The sequence below is a fragment of the Grosmannia clavigera genome (assembly GCF_000143105.1).
Source record: "Grosmannia clavigera kw1407 unplaced genomic scaffold GCSC_140, whole genome shotgun sequence".
Taxonomy (NCBI): Eukaryota; Fungi; Ascomycota; class Sordariomycetes; order Ophiostomatales; family Ophiostomataceae; genus Leptographium; species Leptographium clavigerum.
The window spans coordinates 2,267,077-2,288,598 of NW_014040801.1; the positions used below are offsets into that span (position 1 = coordinate 2,267,077).

The window sequence follows — 21,522 nt, forward strand, 5'->3', positions numbered from 1 at the left end:
AGCCCACGGAGAATGAAGTGGTTATCACGATTGCTGATTAATACCGGCATTGACAGTGGCTCCGCGTCCAACTAGCAGACAGCATTTCTCAACAAGATAGGCTGTTCGTGCCTTTTCAACTATGGCATCTACTGCGTCTGTATAGTGTCCGGATTTCTGCGTTTATTCGGCATTCAGAGTCATATACCGCCACTGGAATGCCTCTACGGATTGGTGGGCGGCAACTGCTGAGGGCCGATCCCTCCTGGCAGATCAGAAATGGCGCTGGTGTATCTCAAATCGGGAGGAGGATGTTCAAGAAAGGCAGCCCTGCACAAAACATCGTGACTGCGGCCACGGGCAGATCGCTAGACAGGCCACCCACGGTGGGACACGTGCTTTCATCGACGGCAGCAACTACTGAGCCGGCTCTAGAGGGGGAGACTTTCGAAGCACCACAAAAAACAAGACAGGCAGAATTGAAGCATGCTCGACCATTTTCAGACTTCCTCACGGACACCTTCCAGCGTCAGCATGACTACCTGCGAATCTCGCTGACGGAGCGGTGCAACCTGCGGTGTCTATACTGCATGCCGGAGGAGGGAGTGGAGCTGTCGCCGGCGCGAAACCTGCTGACGACGCCGGAAGTGCTGCTACTCGCAGATGTGTTTGTGGGCCAGGGCGTGAAGAAGATCCGGCTGACGGGCGGCGAGCCGACAGTGCGCCGCGACATCCTGCCTCTTATGCGACAGCTGGGCGATCTAAGGCGGCGCGGATTGCGCGAGCTGTGTCTGACCACCAATGGGCTAGCACTGCACCGGAAGCTGGACGCCATGGTTGAGGCCGGGCTGACGGGCGTCAACCTGAGCCTGGACACGCTGGACCCGTTCCAGTTCCGACTGATGACGCGGCGCGACGGACTGGTTGCGGTGCGGCGCAGCATGGATCGGATCTTGGCGCTCAACGCTGCCGGCGCAGACGTGCGTCTAAAGATCAACTGTGTGGTGATGCGCGGGCTCAACGACGGCGAGATGGTTGACTTTGTGGGCCTGACGCGCGACCACGACCTCGAGGTGCGCTTCATCGAGTACATGCCCTTTGACGGCAATCGCTGGAGCACCGGCAAGATGGTCAGCTTCAACGAGATGCTGGAGCGCATTCGTAAGAGCTACCCGACCCTGCAACGCACGACGCCAGACGCACATCATAACCGGCTCCAAGACACGAGCAAGACGTACGAGGTGCCTGGTTTTGCCGGCCGCGTCGGCTTCATCACGAGCATGACCAGCAACTTTTGCGGCGGGTGCAACCGGCTGCGCATCACGAGCGATGGCAGCCTCAAGGTGTGCCTGTTTGGCAATGCTGAGGTTTCTCTGAGGGACATTATACGGCAGACGAACGGCGGTGAACCCATAGACGAAACACGCCTGGAGGCGCTGACACGAGCTGCTCAGGAGGCAGCCTCATCAACGGGCGACCCTGACACGGATCTCCCGATCAGCCATGTACTGCCAAACGCATCGGCACTGCTCGATGTCATCGGCATGGCAGTGAAGCGGAAAAAAGAACGACATGCTGGCATGGACGAGCTCAAGCACATGAAGAACCGGCCGATGATCTTGATAGGTGGGTAGCCCACCCTCCCGAGCCGGAGCTCGTGTGGACACAGGATGCTGCACAATCTAGGAAGGTGGGTTGAACAGGAGGAAGCTAGCGGGGCGAAGAAGCGGTTCGCAGCAGATGTGATAGCAGCGCTTGCTGACGTATATCCAGGCCGCATGCATCAACATCTACGACAGCAGGATGCCACCGGCCGCCTTGTTACAAATTGGGCTGTCCGTCCCAACAAGCGCATACCGATTTCTCCGCAAGAACTTCTGGGGGCATCACGGCCCCGGGCGTATTCTACGGGCGGAAATGGCGGCAAAGGCGACAGCTCACAGCCACTGCCACAAGCCCCACGGCTGACACACGTCTCGGCGTCTGGCACGGCTCACATGGTGCCGGTGGGCGACAAGAAGGTGACTGCGCGAACGGCAGCGGCAGCGTGTACGGTGCAGTTTTCCAATTCCGTAGCAGCGGCACTGGTACGGGCCAACGAGATGGCCAAGGGAGACGTGCTTGGGGTGGCTCGCGTGGCCGGGATCATGGCAGCAAAGCGCACGTCGGAGCTGATTCCCCTGTGCCACCCGCTGATGCTGTCATACATCGGCGTCGACCTGGAGGTTTCGACGGCTGGCGAGGGGTTTGGTGAGGGGTCTGACGACAATGCCAAGGGTAGTTGTGGACACGTGAAGATTTGGGCAACAGTTCGGTGTGAGGGCAAGACCGGTGTGGAGATGGAGGCGCTGACGGCGGCGAGTGCGGCAGCGCTGACGGTGTTTGACATGTGCAAGGCAGTGGACAAGGGTATGCGAATAGAGGGGCTGCGGGTGGTCCTCAAAGATGGAGGGAAGAGTGGACGATGGGAAGAGAAGGGATGGAGACAGGTTGGTGGCAGCGACTGATTCGGCTGATTCGGCTCACGATGTGAAGCGTATAGAAGCGAAGACATTCCGGCTTACTGCGGCTCCATGACGAGTTCCCGTCAAATGACAGGACATGGTGAATGGTGATCGAAGGAAGGATCCGCTCGTGTGGAACAGCCTTCAAAATACGGATTGCCCTTGGCGCATGGCGCAGGCTTTTTCCCGATCGCTGTCGCGTGCTTTGACCTTGACGTCTGCTCCGAACGGCATACTCCGTGCGCGTATTCCGTACTCGTACAGCATGATGACGCTCGTATTTGGCCGTAGGCTCTCTGAAGTCAAGTGCGAAAGAGCGACGGCGACCATTTGGGACCGATTCTGATACTTGCCTCTAGCGGCGGGCCCGCCGTGAAGTTTAGGAGCATGTCCTTAGGTAATGGACTGCCCTTTTAGGGTAGTTGAAAGATTGGCCACGCTTTCCCCCTTGATGGATTTTTGCCCGCAACGGGGCCTCTTGGCTGCGACGGTTTTTTAGGGGCGACCACCGAGCAGGTTCCGAGGTGCCCTCCTCTTTAATTCCGTATCTTACAACGTAAGTACTCAATTAGCATCAAAACAAATTACGAGACCGACAGGCCACACGATAAGAGTGCACCGGGAAGAGGGAGGTGGGCGAAACTGGGCAGGGATCGCGATGTGGCATCTGTTTCTGCCCATGACGTAGTCGTATTTGAACTCGGAGGTCTCGAAATTGTCTTGGCACTCATTCCATCGCCCGTGCTGCACTGCTCGCGGCCGTCCCAACTAGGCCGGACTGGGGATCGTCGAGGACTATGCTGATTTTTCTTTTTATTTCTTGGCTTGTTTTGCTTGCATTTGGGGATTGTCTTGTTGCTGAGTGGCTTTGGAGATTACTGACTGGGAATATCCTCTTTTTAGTGGACCGAAATTAGTGGTGTGGGACTAGTACGACGGGAGAGAAGGCCAATCGCAGGCCGACGATAAGGACTTGCACCGGCGACCAATCGCGGTGCATCCTGCGGTGCAGACAAGAAACGGCCAACGAGGACAGAATGTAGCGACAACCGCCCGAGGCGAGCCAAGTGCCTAGGGCATAGTGCACTTGTGCGCGATTGTGCAAGGTTGGCCCACGTCCATGTGCACAGCCCGGTAGGTTGCCATGCTCGGTGGTGTGGCACTCTTCACCGACGGCGAGGTTGAGAAAGGACACTCGGTCGGAGTGCAGACACACGACACGTGAGCAGCCGGAGGGGATGGGCGAGTGGACGCGTGTGTGGACGTCTGGTCGTACTCAGTACAGAGTAACTCGCTGGATCACCTGCAGTCTTAGTCTGGCTCCCGACAACGGCCCAATCAGCGGGGGGCGAAAGATAAGGGGGCCCACGGCCGCCAGCCGGCTGGCAATCCAGGCTATGTCTCTTAATACATAATACAAAACGGGCGCATGCCGACAGTGTGTGTACTGTGCATAGGAGCTCCACACACTGCCTGCATGCGACCATAGTGGCCTTTCTGGCAGCGGCCGAGCTCCTCCACAAAAAGACTGATCACATTCAGCAGACAGTTGCGACAGATAGGAAATGTCACCCTGAATGGCTCCAGACGGAGGCTCCCAGCGCTGTCGGCGCGGAGGGATTTCCCGTGCGAGGCCAGTGAGAGTCTGGTCCGTGGCCGCGTCCATCTGCTCGATCGGTCGGTCATACTCGTATTACTGAAGAAGCCATGCTAGAGCAGGTCGTACTATGTACTCGGAGGTGTCGATGGCGATGGGGTCCATCGTGTGTCGCTTGGGGTCATGAAACGAACCGCACCGCACACCTGTATGTTATGTACGATACGATGCTCTCCGTACGGAGCACTCGAACGCTCGAGCGGGCTCTGCTCGTCTCGGACTATGCAAGTTGACTGATCTACGCGTGCATAGACATACATACTGTACCAGTCTTATCAGCCGCCTACTCGTACATACATACGATAGTCTGTCGCAGGCGCAGCAGTCGCATGGATTTGCCATATTGGGCCAACGTCGACTTCGTTTTTGGACCAGCCGAGGCCCGCGATAGGGACGATACGAAGCACTGGGATCTGATCTGCTGGGCGGCGTCCCTGCTATCTCTTTGTGTGTACTCCGTACGCCGTACATACTCGTAGTAATGCTCTCCGTGACCGCCCTTTGGCCCCCCTCGGGTCCGCTTTTGCTTGCGGTGGCAGGGAATCGATCACGGCGGGCCCTGTCACCTGTTGTCGAGCGTTGCATTGCAAGTCGTAATTGCTGCAGAGAGAGGGTCTGCCTGCCTGTTGCACACTAAAACTGCCGTGCCTTAGTACAGAGTATTACCACCACCCCTGTTCCGGTGGCGTTGAGTCGCCCCGTCCTGCTAGCGGCGTTTGGCTCTAGCCTCGATCGCTGGCAGGAAGGAGCGCCCGCCAATTGTTGGCTTCGCAGTTCGTTGACCGGCTGCCAGAACAGGTACGAAGTACACGTAAGATCATACAGCACGCCTACGGAGTACCTACCAGAAGCAACTGCGCTAAGCGACCAACGCCCCTCCCTCCTTCCGCCACTGGGAATCTCGCCGACCGTCATATACACGCTATCTCTGGAGCGCTTCTACCTACCTCTTTGCCCTCTTCCGCTTTTCTCACCAACTTCTCTGCCGACACCTCTGCTCGTCTCTGCCTTCGCCTCTTGCTTCTTCAACCACCGCTGCCCCTCTTCTACTGTCTATACTGAGTGGAGTTGAGGAAGCACAAACACGCCTCTTCCTTCGGCATAGTTCTTAGCCGGCGCATTCGCATCGTCTCTGTCTCACTTTTCTGTTCTGCTTCACCTCAGATCTGCGCCCTCTCCCCCTTCCAAAAGTTGCTTGTAAGATCTCTTCTCGTCGTGACGGGAAGCCCTGAAAGAAGCACCACTTTCTCGTCCTCTCCGACTCTACGTCTGCTTGTGTCCGCGTGACGCCCGGCTAGAGTTGCTCTCGTGGCACACGCGACCTCTGCTCTCTCTTCATCCGAACACGCGCCAGTCTACGATAAGAGTTTCCGTCCTCCGGCAACCCGTCCCGGATATCGTGTGCCCTTCTTCGGCCTCCTCTTTTCACTTTCCGCTCTCTCTCTGCCGCGTGCCTCTCTCTCGGCCTGCACAATGGCAACCGACTTCATAATGCCTCAGGTGCCCACAACTTCTCGCGACCATTACTTCCATCAGCCACAACCACACTTCCAGCAGACCCACCGCTACAACAACAGCACATCGCGTACCAGCAATGTCTATACCAACTCGGCCGCCAACTTTGTCACGCCCTACAATCCCCAGATTTCTCCCCTGAGCACCTCCAACAACAGTTCGCCCATAAGTCCCAAGTCGCAATACCACACCCGCCAAGTGCGTCCGCTCTACATCCCGGCCGTCCTACGTCCCAACGAGCATCCGTCGCGTGAGGTCTCATCCAAGGCGAAACAGCGCGGCAAGACCGACCTAGACGGCGACAGCAATGCCGCGGGCGGTGAGGGTGCCGTTGACGACGAGGATGAAGAAGATGCCGAGGGCCGCCGCGTGATGCGGTCTAGTGGCAGCTTCATCAGCCTGACCGGTCTCGGTGCCTTTGGCTTCGGCAGGCTCAGCCGCCGCACAACCAACGACAGCGCCAAGTATGTCGACGGGGTCTGGAACCTGGACTTGTTTCCCGAGGTGACGGAGCTTCCATCCCGAGACCACTGGAAGGTAAGCAGCTCGGCTCCCGGTTGATCACGCTGCTCTGTCCACTAACTCACGAGACAGCCTGATGCCGAGTCGACCATGTGCGATGAACCCACGTGCAAGAAGCACTTCAACTACTTCACACGCCGGCATCACTGTCGGCGCTGTGGCAATATCTTCTGCGACTTTCACTCGGCCTACGGCATTCCCCTCGACGGGAACGCGAACTACAACCCCCGTGGCTTCCAGAGCCGCGCCTGCGCGTATTGCTACCGCGAGTTCAGGGCTTGGCGTACCCGCACCAACAGCAGCGACTTGTCGGCCGACGGCAGCGCCACCCAGACTGCCAACGGGGCTGTTGCCGGTGCCGCCATCGGAAAGTCGGCCACCGCCCCGACGAGTCCCGTACTGGCACTGGCCGGACGTCCAGCTGCCCCGGGCGCTCCAGGCGCACCAACCGTAGCAAAGGTTCCAGACGTTGCGCAGAGTGTGCCTGGCGACTGGAGCTGGAGCACGTTTTAAGACCGCCGGCCCTTCCTTATTCCAAAACCATTTCCTATCTTTACCCCGGGTGTTTGCGCCTTTAATAAGTTCAGCTTCGAGTTGGAATCCCACACGGGCTGGCTTTCATGTCGTCTCCGGAGTTCTAGCAGAGAAGCGTGTGCATTTTCTCTATTTTTTTTGTTTTTCTCATGGGCAGGATCTGTTTCCAGGCGTGCAGGAAACTGTTGTATTTGTTTCGTTTGGGACAGGCTTAAAGGCGTTATCAGAGAGCACGGCCATATATCCCAAGGGTGGTCTTTCCTTTCCTATAGACAGTTTGGCCAGGCTATCACACGCGTGTGAGCCGATTTGCAGTATCAAAGTTATAGAATGGGGACACTATCGAGAGAAGAAGGTGCGCAGTTGTTGCAAAGTGAACGATATGTATTACCAACCAACCTACCAACCTACCCAACCCAACCTATCGACCTAGGTACGCCAGATTGTGCTATGAAAGGGTGTATGTGACTCTCCCTCCGTCCCCGGTAATGCGTACATGAAAGAAAAATAGCAAAAGCCAGACCGCGCATCTCCAGTTCCGAAAAATCCCCGCTCCCAGCGACATCTCTGCAGATTCTGTACATGTACCCGACACCGTGAGGGAACTTGTCCCAATGACCTTTGACTCCGTCCCTCTCAGCGCTCCCCTACCCAGAAATCAGCCGGCCTCCGCTACTAAGTTAAGCCTCCTCGATAAGGTGTCCAGCATCTTCGTGGCGCAGACTTCCTGCGGTCGATCGGCCAGAGCCGTACAGCATCTCCATCAGCTTGCCCTTTTGCCGCGTTCGTACGCCCTCGAGGTAGCTGCCGACATCCTCGAGCCCGCGCACCTGCTGCTCCAGCGTCAGCGTGCTGCTGTTCACCGAGCGCACCAGCGGGGACACCAGCTTGCGCCGCAGGCTCTCGAGGCTGGCCTTGAGCGCTAGCAGCCGGTGGTTGTGCTCCACCAAGATGCCCTTGTTCCGCACCGTCTTGGCACGCACGTCGCGCAGCAGTTCGCGGTTCTTCTCGTATTTCTTGACCTCGGCCGCGTTGGGACCCAGAATACGCGTCCACAGGCTTGTCAGCAGGTCTGTATGCAGGTCTTCCTGCACAGACGCCTCCCGCGCAGCAGTGCGGGCCAGGTTGAGGAACTGGTGGTCGACGGCCTCAAAGAGCCCAAACAGCGCAAGGCTGTGCTGTAGCTCTGAGCTGACGGCCTCCTCCAGCACGGCTAGAAATTCGTGAAAGGTGCGACGCAAGGTGGCACGCGTCCGCTGCGGGCCCGACATGCCGAACAGCGCCATCGTCACGCTGCCCATTCGCGTCGGCAGGCCCGTGGCCGCGTTTTCGAGCACGCCCGCTGAGCTGAGGAGATTGTGGATGTTGTCGTATGCGCTCGTCAGAACCGGCGGCAGCGACGCTCGCTGCTGGGAACGCTCCTGCATTTGCAGTTGTGACAGCTCACGTCGGGCCCAGTCCATGACAATGAGGATGCCGTCGATATCGCCATCGACATTGGCAAAAAACTTGGTGAGCTCGATAGCCAGCGTCTTGAGCGTCTCGCTCAGCTCGTCCAGCTCCCGCACAATGATGGGTGCCGACGTCAGATTGCTGGACCGCACGCTCTCGCCCAGGTCCCAGACCGCGATGCCGGTGGCCTGCAGGTCGCCCACCTGGGCCACACCGTTCTCCGAGTAGAAGATGAGCGGCTCAAACGCTCGCGCGATGCCGGCCACCTTGACCAGATCTGGTACCATGCGCATGCTGGCCGGTTGCGACAGCCACCGCATGGCCGCCACGGAGAACATGGCCACGATCATCGAGCAGAATACGTGGGCCCATGACCGGGTTGCCAGCAGAAACTTGTTCCGCGCAAAGTTGATGGCCGCTTCAATCGGCTCCGTCCGTTGCTGCACTTCAGCCCTCACGGCGAACCGGATATCTGCGCCTGTTAGAGTCGCACACTTCCAGCAGGTGACTGAGGTGACTGAGGTGACTGACAGTTCTCTGACAGCTCCAGCTCTGGAGGCTTCTCACGTTGGTTCTCAATGTCGTCTGTCCTGTGGGCTGTGTCTAGATACATTCTGTCCTCAGCCTCGGGGCTTAGCTCCTTTTCCGGACTCATACTTCGGGGCAGACGGGTGCGCATCGCCTGGGCGAGAATTTCTTCGTCGTCGTCGTCGTTGCCAAACACATCGTCGTCCGGGTCGATAACATCCTCGTCGGCGCTGGAGAAGCCAGGACTCCACTCGCGGGATTGCCGATCGGGCTGATACTGCTGATACTGGGCCGTGTTGACGGGTCGTTGTTGTGCCAACAGGGACGGCGACCAGGCCGGGGTCATCGTGGGCGAGCCGAGGATGTTATCACAGTTGCGCCAGAAGCCGGAACTACGGTCGCCGTTTCCGAGGCGACGCCACGCCGGTGGGCTGTAGCCACCGACGGAGACTGAGTCGCGCATGCTCTCGGTGTCGGTCTCGAGGAAGCCCGAGTGAGTCGAGAGGTAGCCGAAGTTCCTGCTGTCGCTGATCTGCGCCGGCTGTTGTGATGGGTGATTCCGGTGTTGGTGGTGAGGATGAAAGTGAGAGCGGTCTGAACCGGGTGTCATCTGCCGGCTGGACGGCTCGAAATCGAGCGGCGAGACGTCCAAACGTCCCAAGGGAGCCCCAAACGTCTGCATTGCGGTCGACGCCGACGCCGACGTTGTCGTGGTCAATCCGGCTTCCCTTGTCGCTGTCGCTATCGCCGTTGTCGTTGAGTTGGCGGTAATCTGCATACACGCCGTGGCTAGTACGTCTGGAACGCACAACGAGCTCCGTAGAAGGCTCCTGACTGAATCGGCCTTGCCTCTCGCTCCTCTTCTTTGAAGGCGACTGAATGGACTTGAAGCCAGACGTTCTGTCCCTTGACTTCAGCTTCACCCTCTCTCTCTCGTGTTTCCCCGTTCCCGTTCCCGTTCTCGGTCTCGGTCTCTCTCTCTCTCTCGCCTTCCCTTTCTCTGTCCTTCTCCTTCTTGGTTCTGTCCTTTTCACTCCTGCTCTTTCGCCTCACGTAATCGCGCCCGTCTGCGCCAGGTTCCCCGCGTTCCCGTAGCAGTGGAAATGGCGGCGGTGGAGGCAGTGGAGGCAGTGGCGGCAATTCGCGATGGCGCCAGTCCTCAAAGTAGATATCCTGATATCGCTGTCTGCGGATTAAGGCTTGCGCTCGGTCGTCCTCTTCATTGACCTCAAACACCTGCGGATGCGGTGGATTGTTGCGACGCTGACCAGATCGAAAGATGCGCGAAAGAAACGGGAGTCTCGGAATGTAAAGCGCAATGAAGAGCGCAAAGAAGACGAGGACCAGGGTCAAAGAGGCCAAGAACGTGCTGGGGGCGATAGTCACGCTCAGCAGAGACACGTTGTTGTGGACGGCAAAGAGAGGCTGCATGGAGCATGTGGGAGGGGATGTAGAGGCTAAGGAAAGAGAGGGGGGGACGAAAGGGGGAGGGGGGGGGGGGGGTAAATAAAAATAATGGCACAAGAAAGAGAAGTGAATACAGCCGAAGGGGTGGGATACAAGGGAGGAAGGCGCGAGGGTAGGAGCAGGAAGGCGCGAACCGCAAGATCGGTTCTTAGCGAGGGAGCAGGGAGTTTAGAAAATGGGGCAGAATATATTGTATCCTAAAATGCCGTCTGTTTCTGGAGTGTCTGCTTTCTTCTTCCTGGCTTCGCAGCATGGGAATGGGAAATCAAGAGGCTGGGGAGCCGGCCTACACGGTTTGGCGCCCAAGCGGCGTAGCAGCACGATACGTACGAGTACAGCGTTCCCGTGAGCAGCTGGTAAGATAGGTAGGGCGACAGCGCCGTCCATGCAGGTCCACTCCAGCGCCGTCCAATCACAGGCCGTCATCCAAATGTCTCTCCCGTTCAACGATAATGGACAAGTGCCGGTTAGGCCACTTTTCGTGGGCATATCGCTCTCTCTCTGCTCGTTTGACCAATGCCGCCTCTGCGCGTGTACAAGTACACCACCACCACCTCGGTCCACCCGCGCTCATACCGACCGTTCTCTCGTTTCGAGACTGGCGAGCCGACCGTCCAGAGTTTCACCATCTGCATGTCTGGACCCCTCCATCCACTTGCAAAATGCCCCGCACTACATCACCAGCCCGTCCACGTTGTTGTGTCTCGCTATCCGCCTTCTCACCTCGTTCATGGCTCTGCTTCCTCATCTGTATATCGAAACATTCTTCTGTACTGTGCGCTCCCATTGATGCCCGCACTGCCGACGTTGGCGCCATTGTTTTGTCGCAGACAATGCCATTGCTGCCTACTTGGACCCCACAGCGCGATCAGCAATAAACAAAGATGGACAACCACTTAAACACGGACCGCAGCGCGCTGTGTGGACAGCGACTAGCATCTGATTGGCTAGGATCAGCGCGCTTTACAATGCATGCACTTTGCAAAGTTGCCCGTGTCATGTCGATCGCGATTGTATGATATGATAACAGCAGCGTTCGCCACTCTTGGCCAGCACTCCCCCGACTGATTGGCTCTATATGTGGGGCACTAGAAACACGGGACTTGTCGAGGACGAGTCATAACAGAGTGAATGCATTGATTGTCGCTGTCTAAAGGGCCTTAACTACGCTCGGGAGAGACAATAAATAACAAGAAACAGCAGGTCGCTCGATACTGGGGAACGATAAGCCCAAGACTCCCATATCTCGCTGTGCCTGCCTTGAACACCATATTGAAAAAAACAACAAAAAAATGCCGATCGAGTTGACAGGTGCCACCATAAGCACCACCGCGCATCAGAGAGACCAACGAACCCTCCGAAACGCTGACGAGGATCTGGACGGCCGAGCAGTCGACGAGAATGAGAACCCCGATCTTCCAAAAGGCCCCCGTGCAGGCGAAACCGAGCTATTTCTAGACTTCGACGACTAGTCGATCTTCGCGTTGGCAAGGCTCCTCGCCGTCGGATTGTTGAGGTTGTTGACCTGGTTCACTGGTGGCCGCCTATAGAGGCTCTGTTTCCTGAGTCGTTTCCTTGCCACCATCACCGGAGCAGAGCTCTTAGTTACAAGGTAGTTCGAGAATGAGCCAAGGATTACACTGCTGCTGTTAGCGACCAACCCGCTCGCTGGAAAGAAGAGGAAAGAGAAACCGGCTTACCCCTTGAGGGCACTTCGGCCCCGGCTGCCCAAAATCACAAGCGTCGGACTCAAAATATCAATAACCTCTGTCAGAGTATGCCGCGGCGTCTTACAGTGCAGAACCTCGACGATGACCCGGACTTGCAGGCGGGTTTTGCGCAACAATCGGGTTATCCGGTTTGTGATATCCTGCACTGCCCGTTCCCGCTCCTCCTCGGCCTTTGTCCGCTCTACCGGAGACGATATCGTTGTGGACGAGTCACTGTTCTTTGTCAGAAGCGATGGCCTTGAAGACATGGGTGTCCCGCCGCTCAGCCCGGGGCTCGATCCTGCCATAGTTGCCAGGGTAGATAGCGAGGTCATCCCTGAGAGCTTGCTCGGGACTGACGGGGTCGAAGATGATGCGGCTTGCTCGCGCGCGCTTTTTGGCTCTCCCGGGCCATCGGCGGGCGGAATGCCAGTCTCCTCATCGACGCAATAGATAGCCACGAGCGTGTCGCCGTCCCTAACGACCGTGCCTACAGCCCACTCCAGCGCGTGTGTGGATTCTTCGCTGAGGTCGGTGGCAACTAGGTATTTCCGCAGGCGCCGATGCTCCTCCTCGGTGACCTCCTTCTGTATTTTCACAAAATCGCCCCGGTAGATAATGCGCACAGAGCGCGGCACATCTGGTGTCGACATGATGGGAGTCATCGTGAAGGCAAGCTTCTGTGCGCTCTTGATGTCGGTATATTCGGCCTCGTCGTCCGAATCCCACGGCGTTCTAGATGCGGATCTTGAAGGGACATCGAAACTATTGGCCGGGTGAACGCCGGCCTTCGCCGTCTTCACCTTTTCGCCTGAAGGATTTGTCACCGTTATTTCTGGCTCATCGAACAGCGACCGGTACTGGTAATTCTGTGACACTTGGATACCTGATTCCAACGTCAGTAAGGGGGCAGATGCGGCTGTGAAAGAACGAGGAACGTACGCTCTTCTTCCGCGGCAGCCAGCAGGCTCAGCGGCTGCCGCCCGTCTTTGCCAGCAGCGCTGGCTGAGCATGGCAGCTCATCTGGAAAACTTCTGGCCGTCTTCCGGCCACGGCCTTCATCATCCTCCGACGAGTAAGCCTCTTCCTCGTCGCTGGTGTCGGCAAGCTCATCACCATCGGGGCTCAGATAGTCCTTGGTCAGACGGCCATTGCCAATGTCGTTGCCGTCCGAGTGCTTGCGTCTGGGAAGCTCGCTCAAACTGCCACCCGACCGGATGAGGTTGGCATCAGACAGGCGACGGTACGCGTTTTGCATATCGAGCTGAGTTTCGGCAAGTAGGGCACGCCCAGCAGGGCTGAGCGTCCTGGCGGACAGCGCAGCGCCCGGCGACTTGGATCGGGGGTTAAGGCGACCGTGAGGCGACTTCGACTTTGCTGTAGACCCACGCGTGGACGGTTGAGGACGACCGTGCAGGGGGTTCTGGCTACCCGGGAGCATAAGGCCGCTGAGGTCTGCATTCCGGATAATCTCTGCCACGGAGCTATTGCGCTTTGCGGCAGCGGTTGCCGAATTAGCGCCCACATTCTGCATCGCTCGTCTGGGAATGAAGGCCGGGGTATCTCGGCTCGTAATGATATCGGAAAATTGGTAGTCAGCCGAGGGGTTAACGCCCCTGGCATGCGACGAGCGCGGCCCGAAGTTGGCGGGCTTGCTAGATACGTCAGACATGCTGCGCGGATGATTTGACAAGCTGCCGCCCAGTTGCATCCGGTGTTTGGCCTCCGTCGGCGAGTTCTGGGCACTAAACACCTGCTTGATAGGAGACAGAGCCGGGCTAGAGTCGACGTCCAACATGCTGCGGATGGTCCTGGTCTGGACGCGCGGAGAACCTCTGTTGGCGGCTTTGCTGGTTGTCGGCGGCGTTGTCTCCGGGCTGTCATCGCCAAAGTCGAGCATGCTTCGCATTGGTGACCGCACGCCAGGGGTGAAGGGCGAGCCAGACCGGCTGGTAACAGATCTCTGGGCACTGGCCACGCTCGACGACCGCCTGTTCTGGTCGCTGCGTTTGCCAAGCAGCGCAAGAACTTCCCTCCGCTCCTCATCCATCACCGCCTCAATCGACATCGGCTTGTGAGACATGGTGGCGGCTGGTCTGGCTGTGCGAGCCTAGCACACTAGCTGTCGACGAGGTGAAAGACGGGGGTACGAAAGCGTTCGGTAGAGGCGGTCTGTACTCCGTAGCCAATGCGAAAAGAAGATAGCTCGAGAGTATCCAAAATTGTGTAATGGGCACGTCAACACGGGTTGCAGCTGTTGCAGATTGTCCTTGTGTGAGAGAAGAGCGACAAGGCGTGGAAAGCACGCGGCAAGGAGACACTGTCGGCTTCGGGTGATGCAGGTAAGGGGGCCTTAGGTTTCTGGGTGCTTGGCAGTCTTGGCAGCCTTGGCAGCTTGGCAGCTTAGCACAAAGAACAACGACGAGTCGATTGGAGTGGCTATGGCGGTAGCGTAAAAAGGCGACAGCGCGTGTGTCGTCGGAAAGAATAATAGCAAAAGATGTTGGTGCTAGAAAAGAAACAGTACGAGCGTTGCTTAGGCAGCCGAAATTTCGAGGTTGTTTTTCAGGGCTAAAACGGTCTATCGAGGGAAGATTGTCGGTGGATTGAGAGAAAATACGGCTTGCAGAATCAGCATTGTGTACAATAGTGGCCCACTGCTTAAGGTGACGGCATGGCTGTTCGCACGGCGGTCTCGTCGGTGGTCGTTCTTTTCCCAGAAGCCCAGGGAGCTCCTTCCTCGCAGACGGTGGCCGGGGAGCCCCAGTTATTATATGTCTGTAGTTTTTCTTCTCGGCTCTTGCTATTCGGTTAAAGCGGGGCTGAGCACGGAAGGACGATACCAATCAAACCAGGTCTTACTTGTGCCTTTTATTTTTTGGCCTAGTGGTAATAGGATGTGCACGGCTGCGCACAAAAGAGGTGGGCGGATTCGGAGGAGGAAAGGTACTGCTACTCTACCATGTACAGAAGCTGAAACGGTTGGTAGTTTGGAGCTCTGGCAGGAGCGCGGGGGGAGGGGTTGGGACGGCAAGAGAAGGACCCCAAAACCAGAGGAGCGCCTGATAGAAAAAGGTGTATCTTATCTTACGAGACGATCTTACGAGCGAGAGCAGTCTTGACTCGCCGGCCGAGGCTTTCAGACCATCGAAGAGGCGATTTCCCGAGAGTCCGCCATACTCTAAAACCAATAGTGATTCCAATGCCCCACCAGAAAAGGAAGGAGGTCAAGGCGAGCACGGGAAAGGGAAACGATCAGGAACATTTGTTTCTACACAGTAACATAGCTACATATTCCTCCTACCTATATACAGAGTACATAGGTACATACAGGAACAGATTGCCGTCGCGGTAGTGCAGTTTTTGATAAGAAGCGGGGACGCTTGCTAGGGCTATAAGTATTAATAAGCGCCCTGCGCCTCGAGAATGGAGTACTGCTCTGTATATATAGGGCCACAAAGCAATCTAGGCCCAGCTAGGGAGGCGGGGTGCCTCCTCCGTAGTAGTCTGGCGCTGCAGGCTGCAATATGACGAGCACAGACTGCTAATTCATTCTCGTAAGATGCGAGCGGGATCGGCTTGCAGAGGCGCGACTCGAAAAGCCGGACGCAGGCAAACGTTAGGAAGCGCTAAAGCAAGAGCTAATATGCATTGTCCAGAGTATATAGGTGCATCTTAATGCGTACAAAAAAGACTATATTACAGATCACAGCTTGCTTTCCGGAGGCGCGAGGAGGTCCAGCTTCTCCTTCAGCGTCGTCTCGGCCTCTTTCTCGATGCGCGATACCAGCGCGTCGCATGTGGGAATGTCGTGAATCAGGCCGATGACCTGGCCTGCCGTCCAGACCTGTGCGGGAGTTAGCTGCTAGGAAACGAAAAACAACAAGCTGGGAGAAAAGGCGGACGCACGCCGTAGTTGGGGTCGCCGTTGATAAAGACCTGGCGACCTCGCTTGCCGCTGACAAAGGGGGCGATCTCGGCAAACTCGCCCGTAGTGCTGCCATGCTCGACCTGGAGGGCCTCCTCAGTGACCTTGTTGCGATACAGGCGAGTGGTGTTGCGCCAGCGCCGCAGGACCAGGGCGGTATCGGTCTCTTGGGCACGCACGATCTCGTCCTTGATGTTCTGGTGGATGGGCGCCTCGACCGTGCACATGAAGCGCGTGCCCATGTTGATGCCGCAGGCGCCGAGGCAGAGCGCGGCCGCGAGGCCCTGGCCGTCGGCAAAGCCGCCGGACGCGATAAAGGGCACCTGCAGCGTCTGACGCGCGCGGCTCAGCAGAATGAAGTTGGTGATGTCGGACTCGCCGACGTGGCCGGCGCACTCGAAGCCGTCAATGGACAAAAAGTCGACGCCCAGCTTGACAGCACTGACGGCATGGCGGATGGTCGTGCACTTGTGCAGCACCGTGATGCCGGCCTTTTTCAGCTTCGCGATCACCGGCCCGGGGCTGTTGCCAGCCGTCTCGACCACGCGCACGCCCTCGTCGATGACCGCCTGCGCGTACGCCTCGTAGTCGGGCGGCACCAGCGACGGCAGCAACGTGATGTTGACGCCAAACGGCCGGCCCGTCAGCTTGCGGCATCGTCGGATCTCCGCGCGCAGCTCCTCCGGCGTCGGGAATATCAGTGCCGTGATCAGGCCTAGGCCTCCGGCGTTGGACACGGCAGATGCCAGCTCCGCATATCCTGGGGAAGGGGCGCAGCAGAAATTGTCAGCTGCGGTCGTACGATCCGCGGCCCATGCTGAGCAGGAGGCAAAAAGCAGGAAGAAAAGTCACATACCCACATGCATCATGCCACCTTGCACCACCGGGACTGTTCGCAGTGCTGTTAGCTCCCCGGACCACGCTTGCTCAGGGGCGACTGCACGTGTTGCGGGAGATTACCTCTGATCCCCAGCCGCCGCGTGAGCTCCGTATTGAAGGGCATTTTGCTAGGATCGTGTACGGGAACGGTGTGGTAATGTTGTTGAGGCTTCGATAGAGGCCAGGTGTCGGCTGGAGAAGGGGAAATGGGCCGATGAGAGTGTGTTTGGGGGAAACAAGAACTGGAGCGATCTATGCAAAAGCAGCCGATTTAACAGGAGGTGAAGCAGGGCCTGGAAGCTTGCTGTCAGCTGGTTCACGAGTCGGCATGCGGCAGAAAAGCCGAGGTACGGCTTGTCTTACAGCAACTGCGGAGAAGACGTCCCACTGGAATCAACTCCACCTGGTTACTGGGACAGTCACGTGTCAGAAAGGACAGGACAGGACAGGTGACCTGGGCTCGGACTTATCTGCATCCTTTTACGAAAGTGAAGCCTAACGAGGCGGGAAAAGACAAAAAGACATGCACCGTGCTGCCTGTACGCTAACCAACTGCCTCCTTCGCTGTTCCGAGTGTCACCTGCTGCCGAATGTCGACGGTCTTCTCTCGAAAGGAAAGCACATTGCCGCCATAAACTGACAACCTAAGCTTGCACATACGCGCACATATACACAGACGCTCGTTCTCGGCGGCCACTGGGCGCGTACTGCGAGATTTTCTTGTTTGCGATGCCTCGGTTCTCTGTCGTTGTGCGTGATAAGATTCAGAGCTTGCTATCCGCTAGGCATCTCGTACTTGTTCCTTCGACCCCTTTTGGAAGTGCTTCACTCGGCCGTTCAGCAGGGCCTCGCCTTTTGCGGACTGTGTGTCTGTTTCCTGCCTCTAGCCCCCCCGGCACATGTAGGACTTACCGCTGGGAGAAGTTTCCAATCTTGCTCTGTGCAAGGGGGCGTGAACACCGTAGTCTGATGACCAAGCCGCAGCAAAGATAAGCAACCGCAATGTCTCCGCCCGCAGACAGTGGGACGGTCTGCCAGTCAGACCTCGCAGGCGGAAGACAGCCCCGAATCCGGCGGCCGCTTGTATTCGCTGGTCCGATGCAGGAGAAACAGGCACACGACCTGCCTACCCATCCGATTTGCAGGGCCCTGCATGATGCGATGATCCGCGTTGGTCGTATTGGGGGTGCTACATAGCACATACATAGTAGTGTTACTTGGAATTAGGGCAAAAAGCCCAGCGATCCATGCAGTGCTGGCCGCACTCGGCATCTTCCTCATCTGGTAGCAGACAGGTACCGGAACAGGCACACAGACGGGCGAACACCAGGTCTGCACGTTGGACAGCATATCTGTACTGTACGATGCCAGCATCAGCGGTCGTGTCTCACAGGGAAAACCAGGGCCGCCTGTCCGAAAGGAGCGACGGGCTTGCTCCAGTGTCGTTCTCCCAGCGCTGACCTGGCCATGTACCCTGTCCACGTCACGCGTGGAGGAGTGGCGATGCGACAAAGGTCAGCAATGCTGGCAGGCACAGCGTTGCTGGAGTGCCTTGGGCTCCAGCCTCGAGATGTAAGCCCTGCTACGTAGTCAATCAATCCAAGACACACGGATAGGCAGCAAGCCTACGGAGCCTCTCAGCCATGCCTGACCAGACACAGGCGGCCACAAGCAGCGACATGGCCAAGCGCAATCAAACACAGCAGGCTGCCTGACCAAGCCACAGACGGCCAGCCCCTCCTCTCTGTCGCAGCACCCGATGGAACGGCACGGTGGAGGTAGAATCGGGAAACGGTGCCTTACATGGGTAGGAACACGCGGCTATCCCAGCATTGGGCTGTGCTATCTGTATCGTTTGCAGACGCCCCTCCTAGCACGAATGACTTGCCTTGGCGGAAAGGGGCACGAGAAAGGTAGTGGTGGGGAGATAGACGGGGGGGAGCCGGAGGGGAAGCCAGATCTCGCCTAGACAAGGATGCCTGACATTGGAAGATGGCAGCTGGACGAGCCCAATGCGATGGTGTTCCACTGTAAAATTGTGTGCGTGGCTGGTGAGAGAAATGCCGTCATTGCGACGATGGCAAGAGCAGCAGAAAGTCGTCATGGCCAAAGTCAGGACAGGACTCCGTGCTGGACCTAGAAGAAGAAAAAAAAGGCACAGGAAAGTAGGTGTAATCTCGGCAGAGCTCCGGCTACTCGTGCTTCTTTGCTCTTGGCTGCCATCTGTCACGCTGCAATACCCCTTGTGCAAGTCTGATCCTAGTACCAGGCTCTTTCGGGCAAACTCCCGTCCTCTCTCGCCTCGTCCTGCCCGTTGCTGTTCCTGCCGATGGTAAGACGACACGAGGAACACAATGACGGCTATTCCGGTTCCTGCGGTCAGACGGCCAGAATCCCCGACCGCTGCCACGTTGGTCCCTCCTCTCTCGCCTTGGGCACGCCAGGATGATGTTCAGCTGCCGCAGGCTAAAATGGGAACGGTGGAATGGTGCGACGCCGTCGTCGATCAACCGTCCGTCATCCCACGCTACAAGTACAAGCTCGATTGCTGAACCACCCCTCCCCCCCTCTTTATTTCCCGCCTAGCAAGAGCCCCATCCATCTCCGGCCCTCAGTCTGTCCATCACATCAGAAGTAATGCACGGTGTATGCCGATGTACATATGGCATCCGAGAATTCGTCCGCCTCTTTTTATAGCGCCCAGCGCACTGCCCCTCTTTCCACACCTTGTCCCGTTGAGGGGAGGGAAGAAAAAGAAAGGAATAAGAAAAAGAGGGAAAAGGGTAAAAGGAATAAAAGGACAACAAAAAGAATAAAAAGAATAAACGAATAAAAAAACACAGAAATAGATCAAGTGAGCTGGACAAAAGACCACCTACTGCTAACACTGAGCCGAAAAAAAATTAAAAAATAAAAAATAAAAAAAAATAAAACCCAGAGGATGCCCAATCCCCCCCCCCCGTAAAAAACGGTCTACGGCGGTCACTCTTGTTTGCTCCCCTTGTTGAAGAAAGACATACACATTCACCTCTCACAGGTACAGCATGTGTGCTGCATCTTCCCGTAACGGATGCCTGATGTTTGCTTGCCGGCGGCCTGCACGAATAAAAGTAAAAATACACAAAAAGGGTTTCAAATACGCAGAGAAAAGGAGATCGGATGAGCCAAAGTAGGAGCGACAAGCAACCAGAACTCCACCAAGGCGCCGTCTACTCATCGGCTGCCACGACACGCCCAACAACTCAATGGTGTTATTGAACGCTGTGAGCCCAAGTTCTCTGGGATTATATATTAGACCCCATCGTTGTCCGTCCTATGCCGCAATTCTCATTCTGCTTCTACGACCAAACAGCTCCTCTCTCTACTCCTGTCTTCATCACTGTCTGCTCGGCTCTAGCTGTTGCTCTTGCTGCTGCTGCTGCTTTCCTTCTTCTAAACTGTTGACTTTCTCTACATCACTCTCTCTTCTGGCCGTGCTCTTCTCCTTGCCGCCTGTTGTCTGTTATCAGCCAAATCGATCTTTACCACACCTCCCGCTCTCACCCCATATATATCTCCACAATGCCTAGCTCATCTTTGTCCTTGACATCATGGCAGAACAAACTCTTTGGTATGAGAGGCACCGGTCTCCTACATAGTAGTGTGGCTGGCACAGGCTAACATCCGACAACAGAGGCGTGCCAGGGCTGTAACATTGACCCCCCATCTTTCGAGATATTCTCCGACCGACGAGGTATGACTCTTTCTATTTGCCCGCCCGTGTACATCAGGCGATCTAACCCAGTCTTCAGGTGGCCGTACGGCTTGGACAAGCCGCGTCCTTGTCTACGGCTCTACCTTTGAAGCTCGGTTCTGGTACGACGGGAAAAATATCGACAACGCGAGAGAGGACGCCGCCGAGCAAGCCGTGACCTGGCTGACTGGAGGAGGATCCATCTCCAGCTCCCCGCTGACCTCCCAAAGCTGGTAGGGGCACGCTGCAACCCCACGACTGCGCCTGTGCTTCTTTCGGACCTGGAGTGGTCCCTCGTTTACTGCCCTCCTTTCTTCTTTTGCTTTTGCTTGCTTTGCAGTGCATGCTCTTTTTTTTCTTTTTTTTCTTTTTTTCATAAAACTACCCTCCCCATCTTGGTTTTCCCAACCTCGCGGTTCCCTCGCCAGGCTGATGTATGATACAATCGGTTCTTTCTGGAGTTAGGAACAAAAAGGAAACTCGGCTTTCGCCACGCGGCGAATGGAGAAGAAAGAGGCGCGGGAAAGTGCGGAATGCTGCACGCTGTCTTTTCCATTTGAATTTCGGGGTTGACACACTCTCGATACCTCAAGCGTTCTTGTTCTTGTTGGACTGTCTGGATTTTGTCGGTTCACTGTCTTAGACCTACTATATAGTAGGATTGGCTTGCTAGCTCCTGTTTCATATGCAGCTCTTTTCTCCTTACCTTTTGTTTTCTCTTTCCTTTGTTCCTTCTGTTCCTTCCTCGTTTTCGACCCTTGACGTCGACAGAGTCTAGGCAAACAGACGCAAAATATATGTCCGTCCCTCTTGACCGCGCATGTAAAACAGCGAGAGGCGGACATTCCACTGTCCCCAGACGGAACACCTTGCTCGTAGACATGACACAACTAGACGTGAGGATGCAGACGTGACAGACGGCATCCGGGCAGCTGGGCAGCTGGGCAGACGAAGCCGTTATACGAGACCTGCACACCGAAGAGAGGCCCAAGCCGGACTCCCCATCTACGTGCCTGAGAGGGGAAGGTAAGAGGCGCCTTGGGGAAGGCCCGAAGAAGTAGGTGGGGGTGATTGGTAGGTGGTGGATGAGCGAGGCGTTGGCCACTGCAGCGCCG

General features: G+C 56.8%; 7 protein-coding genes across 7 annotated transcripts; 3 read left to right on the top strand and 4 right to left on the bottom strand.

Moving 5' to 3' along the window:
* Positions 1-197: 197 nt before the first annotated feature.
* Positions 198-2,486, top strand: CMQ_782 (molybdopterin cofactor biosynthetic protein; the record flags this gene model as incomplete). The annotated part of the gene is made up of 3 exons (XM_014317861.1): positions 198-1,605; positions 1,666-1,669; positions 1,916-2,486. 3 exons carry the CDS (start codon positions 198-200, stop codon positions 2,484-2,486), a joined length of 1,983 nt encoding a protein of 660 aa, XP_014173336.1.
* A 141-nt stretch (positions 2,487-2,627) lies between these two features.
* CMQ_444 (uncharacterized protein) lies at positions 2,628-2,813 on the bottom strand (the record flags this gene model as incomplete). The annotated part of the gene is made up of 1 exon (XM_014317523.1): positions 2,628-2,813. One exon carries the CDS (start codon positions 2,811-2,813, stop codon positions 2,628-2,630), a length of 186 nt encoding a protein of 61 aa, XP_014172998.1.
* Positions 2,814-5,613: 2,800 nt separating this feature from the next.
* CMQ_1587 (fyve domain containing protein) lies at positions 5,614-6,690 on the top strand (the record flags this gene model as incomplete). Its single annotated transcript, XM_014318666.1, has 2 exons — positions 5,614-6,192; positions 6,250-6,690. The coding sequence occupies 2 exons, from the start codon at positions 5,614-5,616 to the stop codon at positions 6,688-6,690; spliced, it is 1,020 nt and encodes a 339-aa protein (XP_014174141.1).
* A 701-nt stretch (positions 6,691-7,391) lies between these two features.
* Positions 7,392-10,122, bottom strand: CMQ_1447 (uncharacterized protein; the record flags this gene model as incomplete). Its single annotated transcript, XM_014318526.1, has 3 exons — positions 7,392-8,635; positions 8,695-9,232; positions 9,919-10,122. The coding sequence occupies 3 exons, from the start codon at positions 10,120-10,122 to the stop codon at positions 7,392-7,394; spliced, it is 1,986 nt and encodes a 661-aa protein (XP_014174001.1).
* A 1,504-nt stretch (positions 10,123-11,626) lies between these two features.
* Positions 11,627-13,950, bottom strand: CMQ_1068 (universal stress protein family domain containing protein; the record flags this gene model as incomplete). Its single annotated transcript, XM_014318147.1, has 3 exons — positions 11,627-11,702; positions 11,859-12,753; positions 12,810-13,950. The coding sequence occupies 3 exons, from the start codon at positions 13,948-13,950 to the stop codon at positions 11,627-11,629; spliced, it is 2,112 nt and encodes a 703-aa protein (XP_014173622.1).
* Positions 13,951-15,573: 1,623 nt separating this feature from the next.
* Positions 15,574-16,798, bottom strand: CMQ_1705 (2-nitropropane dioxygenase family; the record flags this gene model as incomplete). Its single annotated transcript, XM_014318784.1, has 4 exons — positions 15,574-15,714; positions 15,777-16,555; positions 16,652-16,684; positions 16,756-16,798. 4 exons carry the CDS (start codon positions 16,796-16,798, stop codon positions 15,574-15,576), a joined length of 996 nt encoding a protein of 331 aa, XP_014174259.1.
* A 3,437-nt stretch (positions 16,799-20,235) lies between these two features.
* On the top strand, positions 20,236-20,644 carry CMQ_996 (uncharacterized protein; the record flags this gene model as incomplete). Its single annotated transcript, XM_014318075.1, has 3 exons — positions 20,236-20,284; positions 20,348-20,407; positions 20,466-20,644. 3 exons carry the CDS (start codon positions 20,236-20,238, stop codon positions 20,642-20,644), a joined length of 288 nt encoding a protein of 95 aa, XP_014173550.1.
* Between the last annotated feature and the right edge of the window lie 878 nt (positions 20,645-21,522).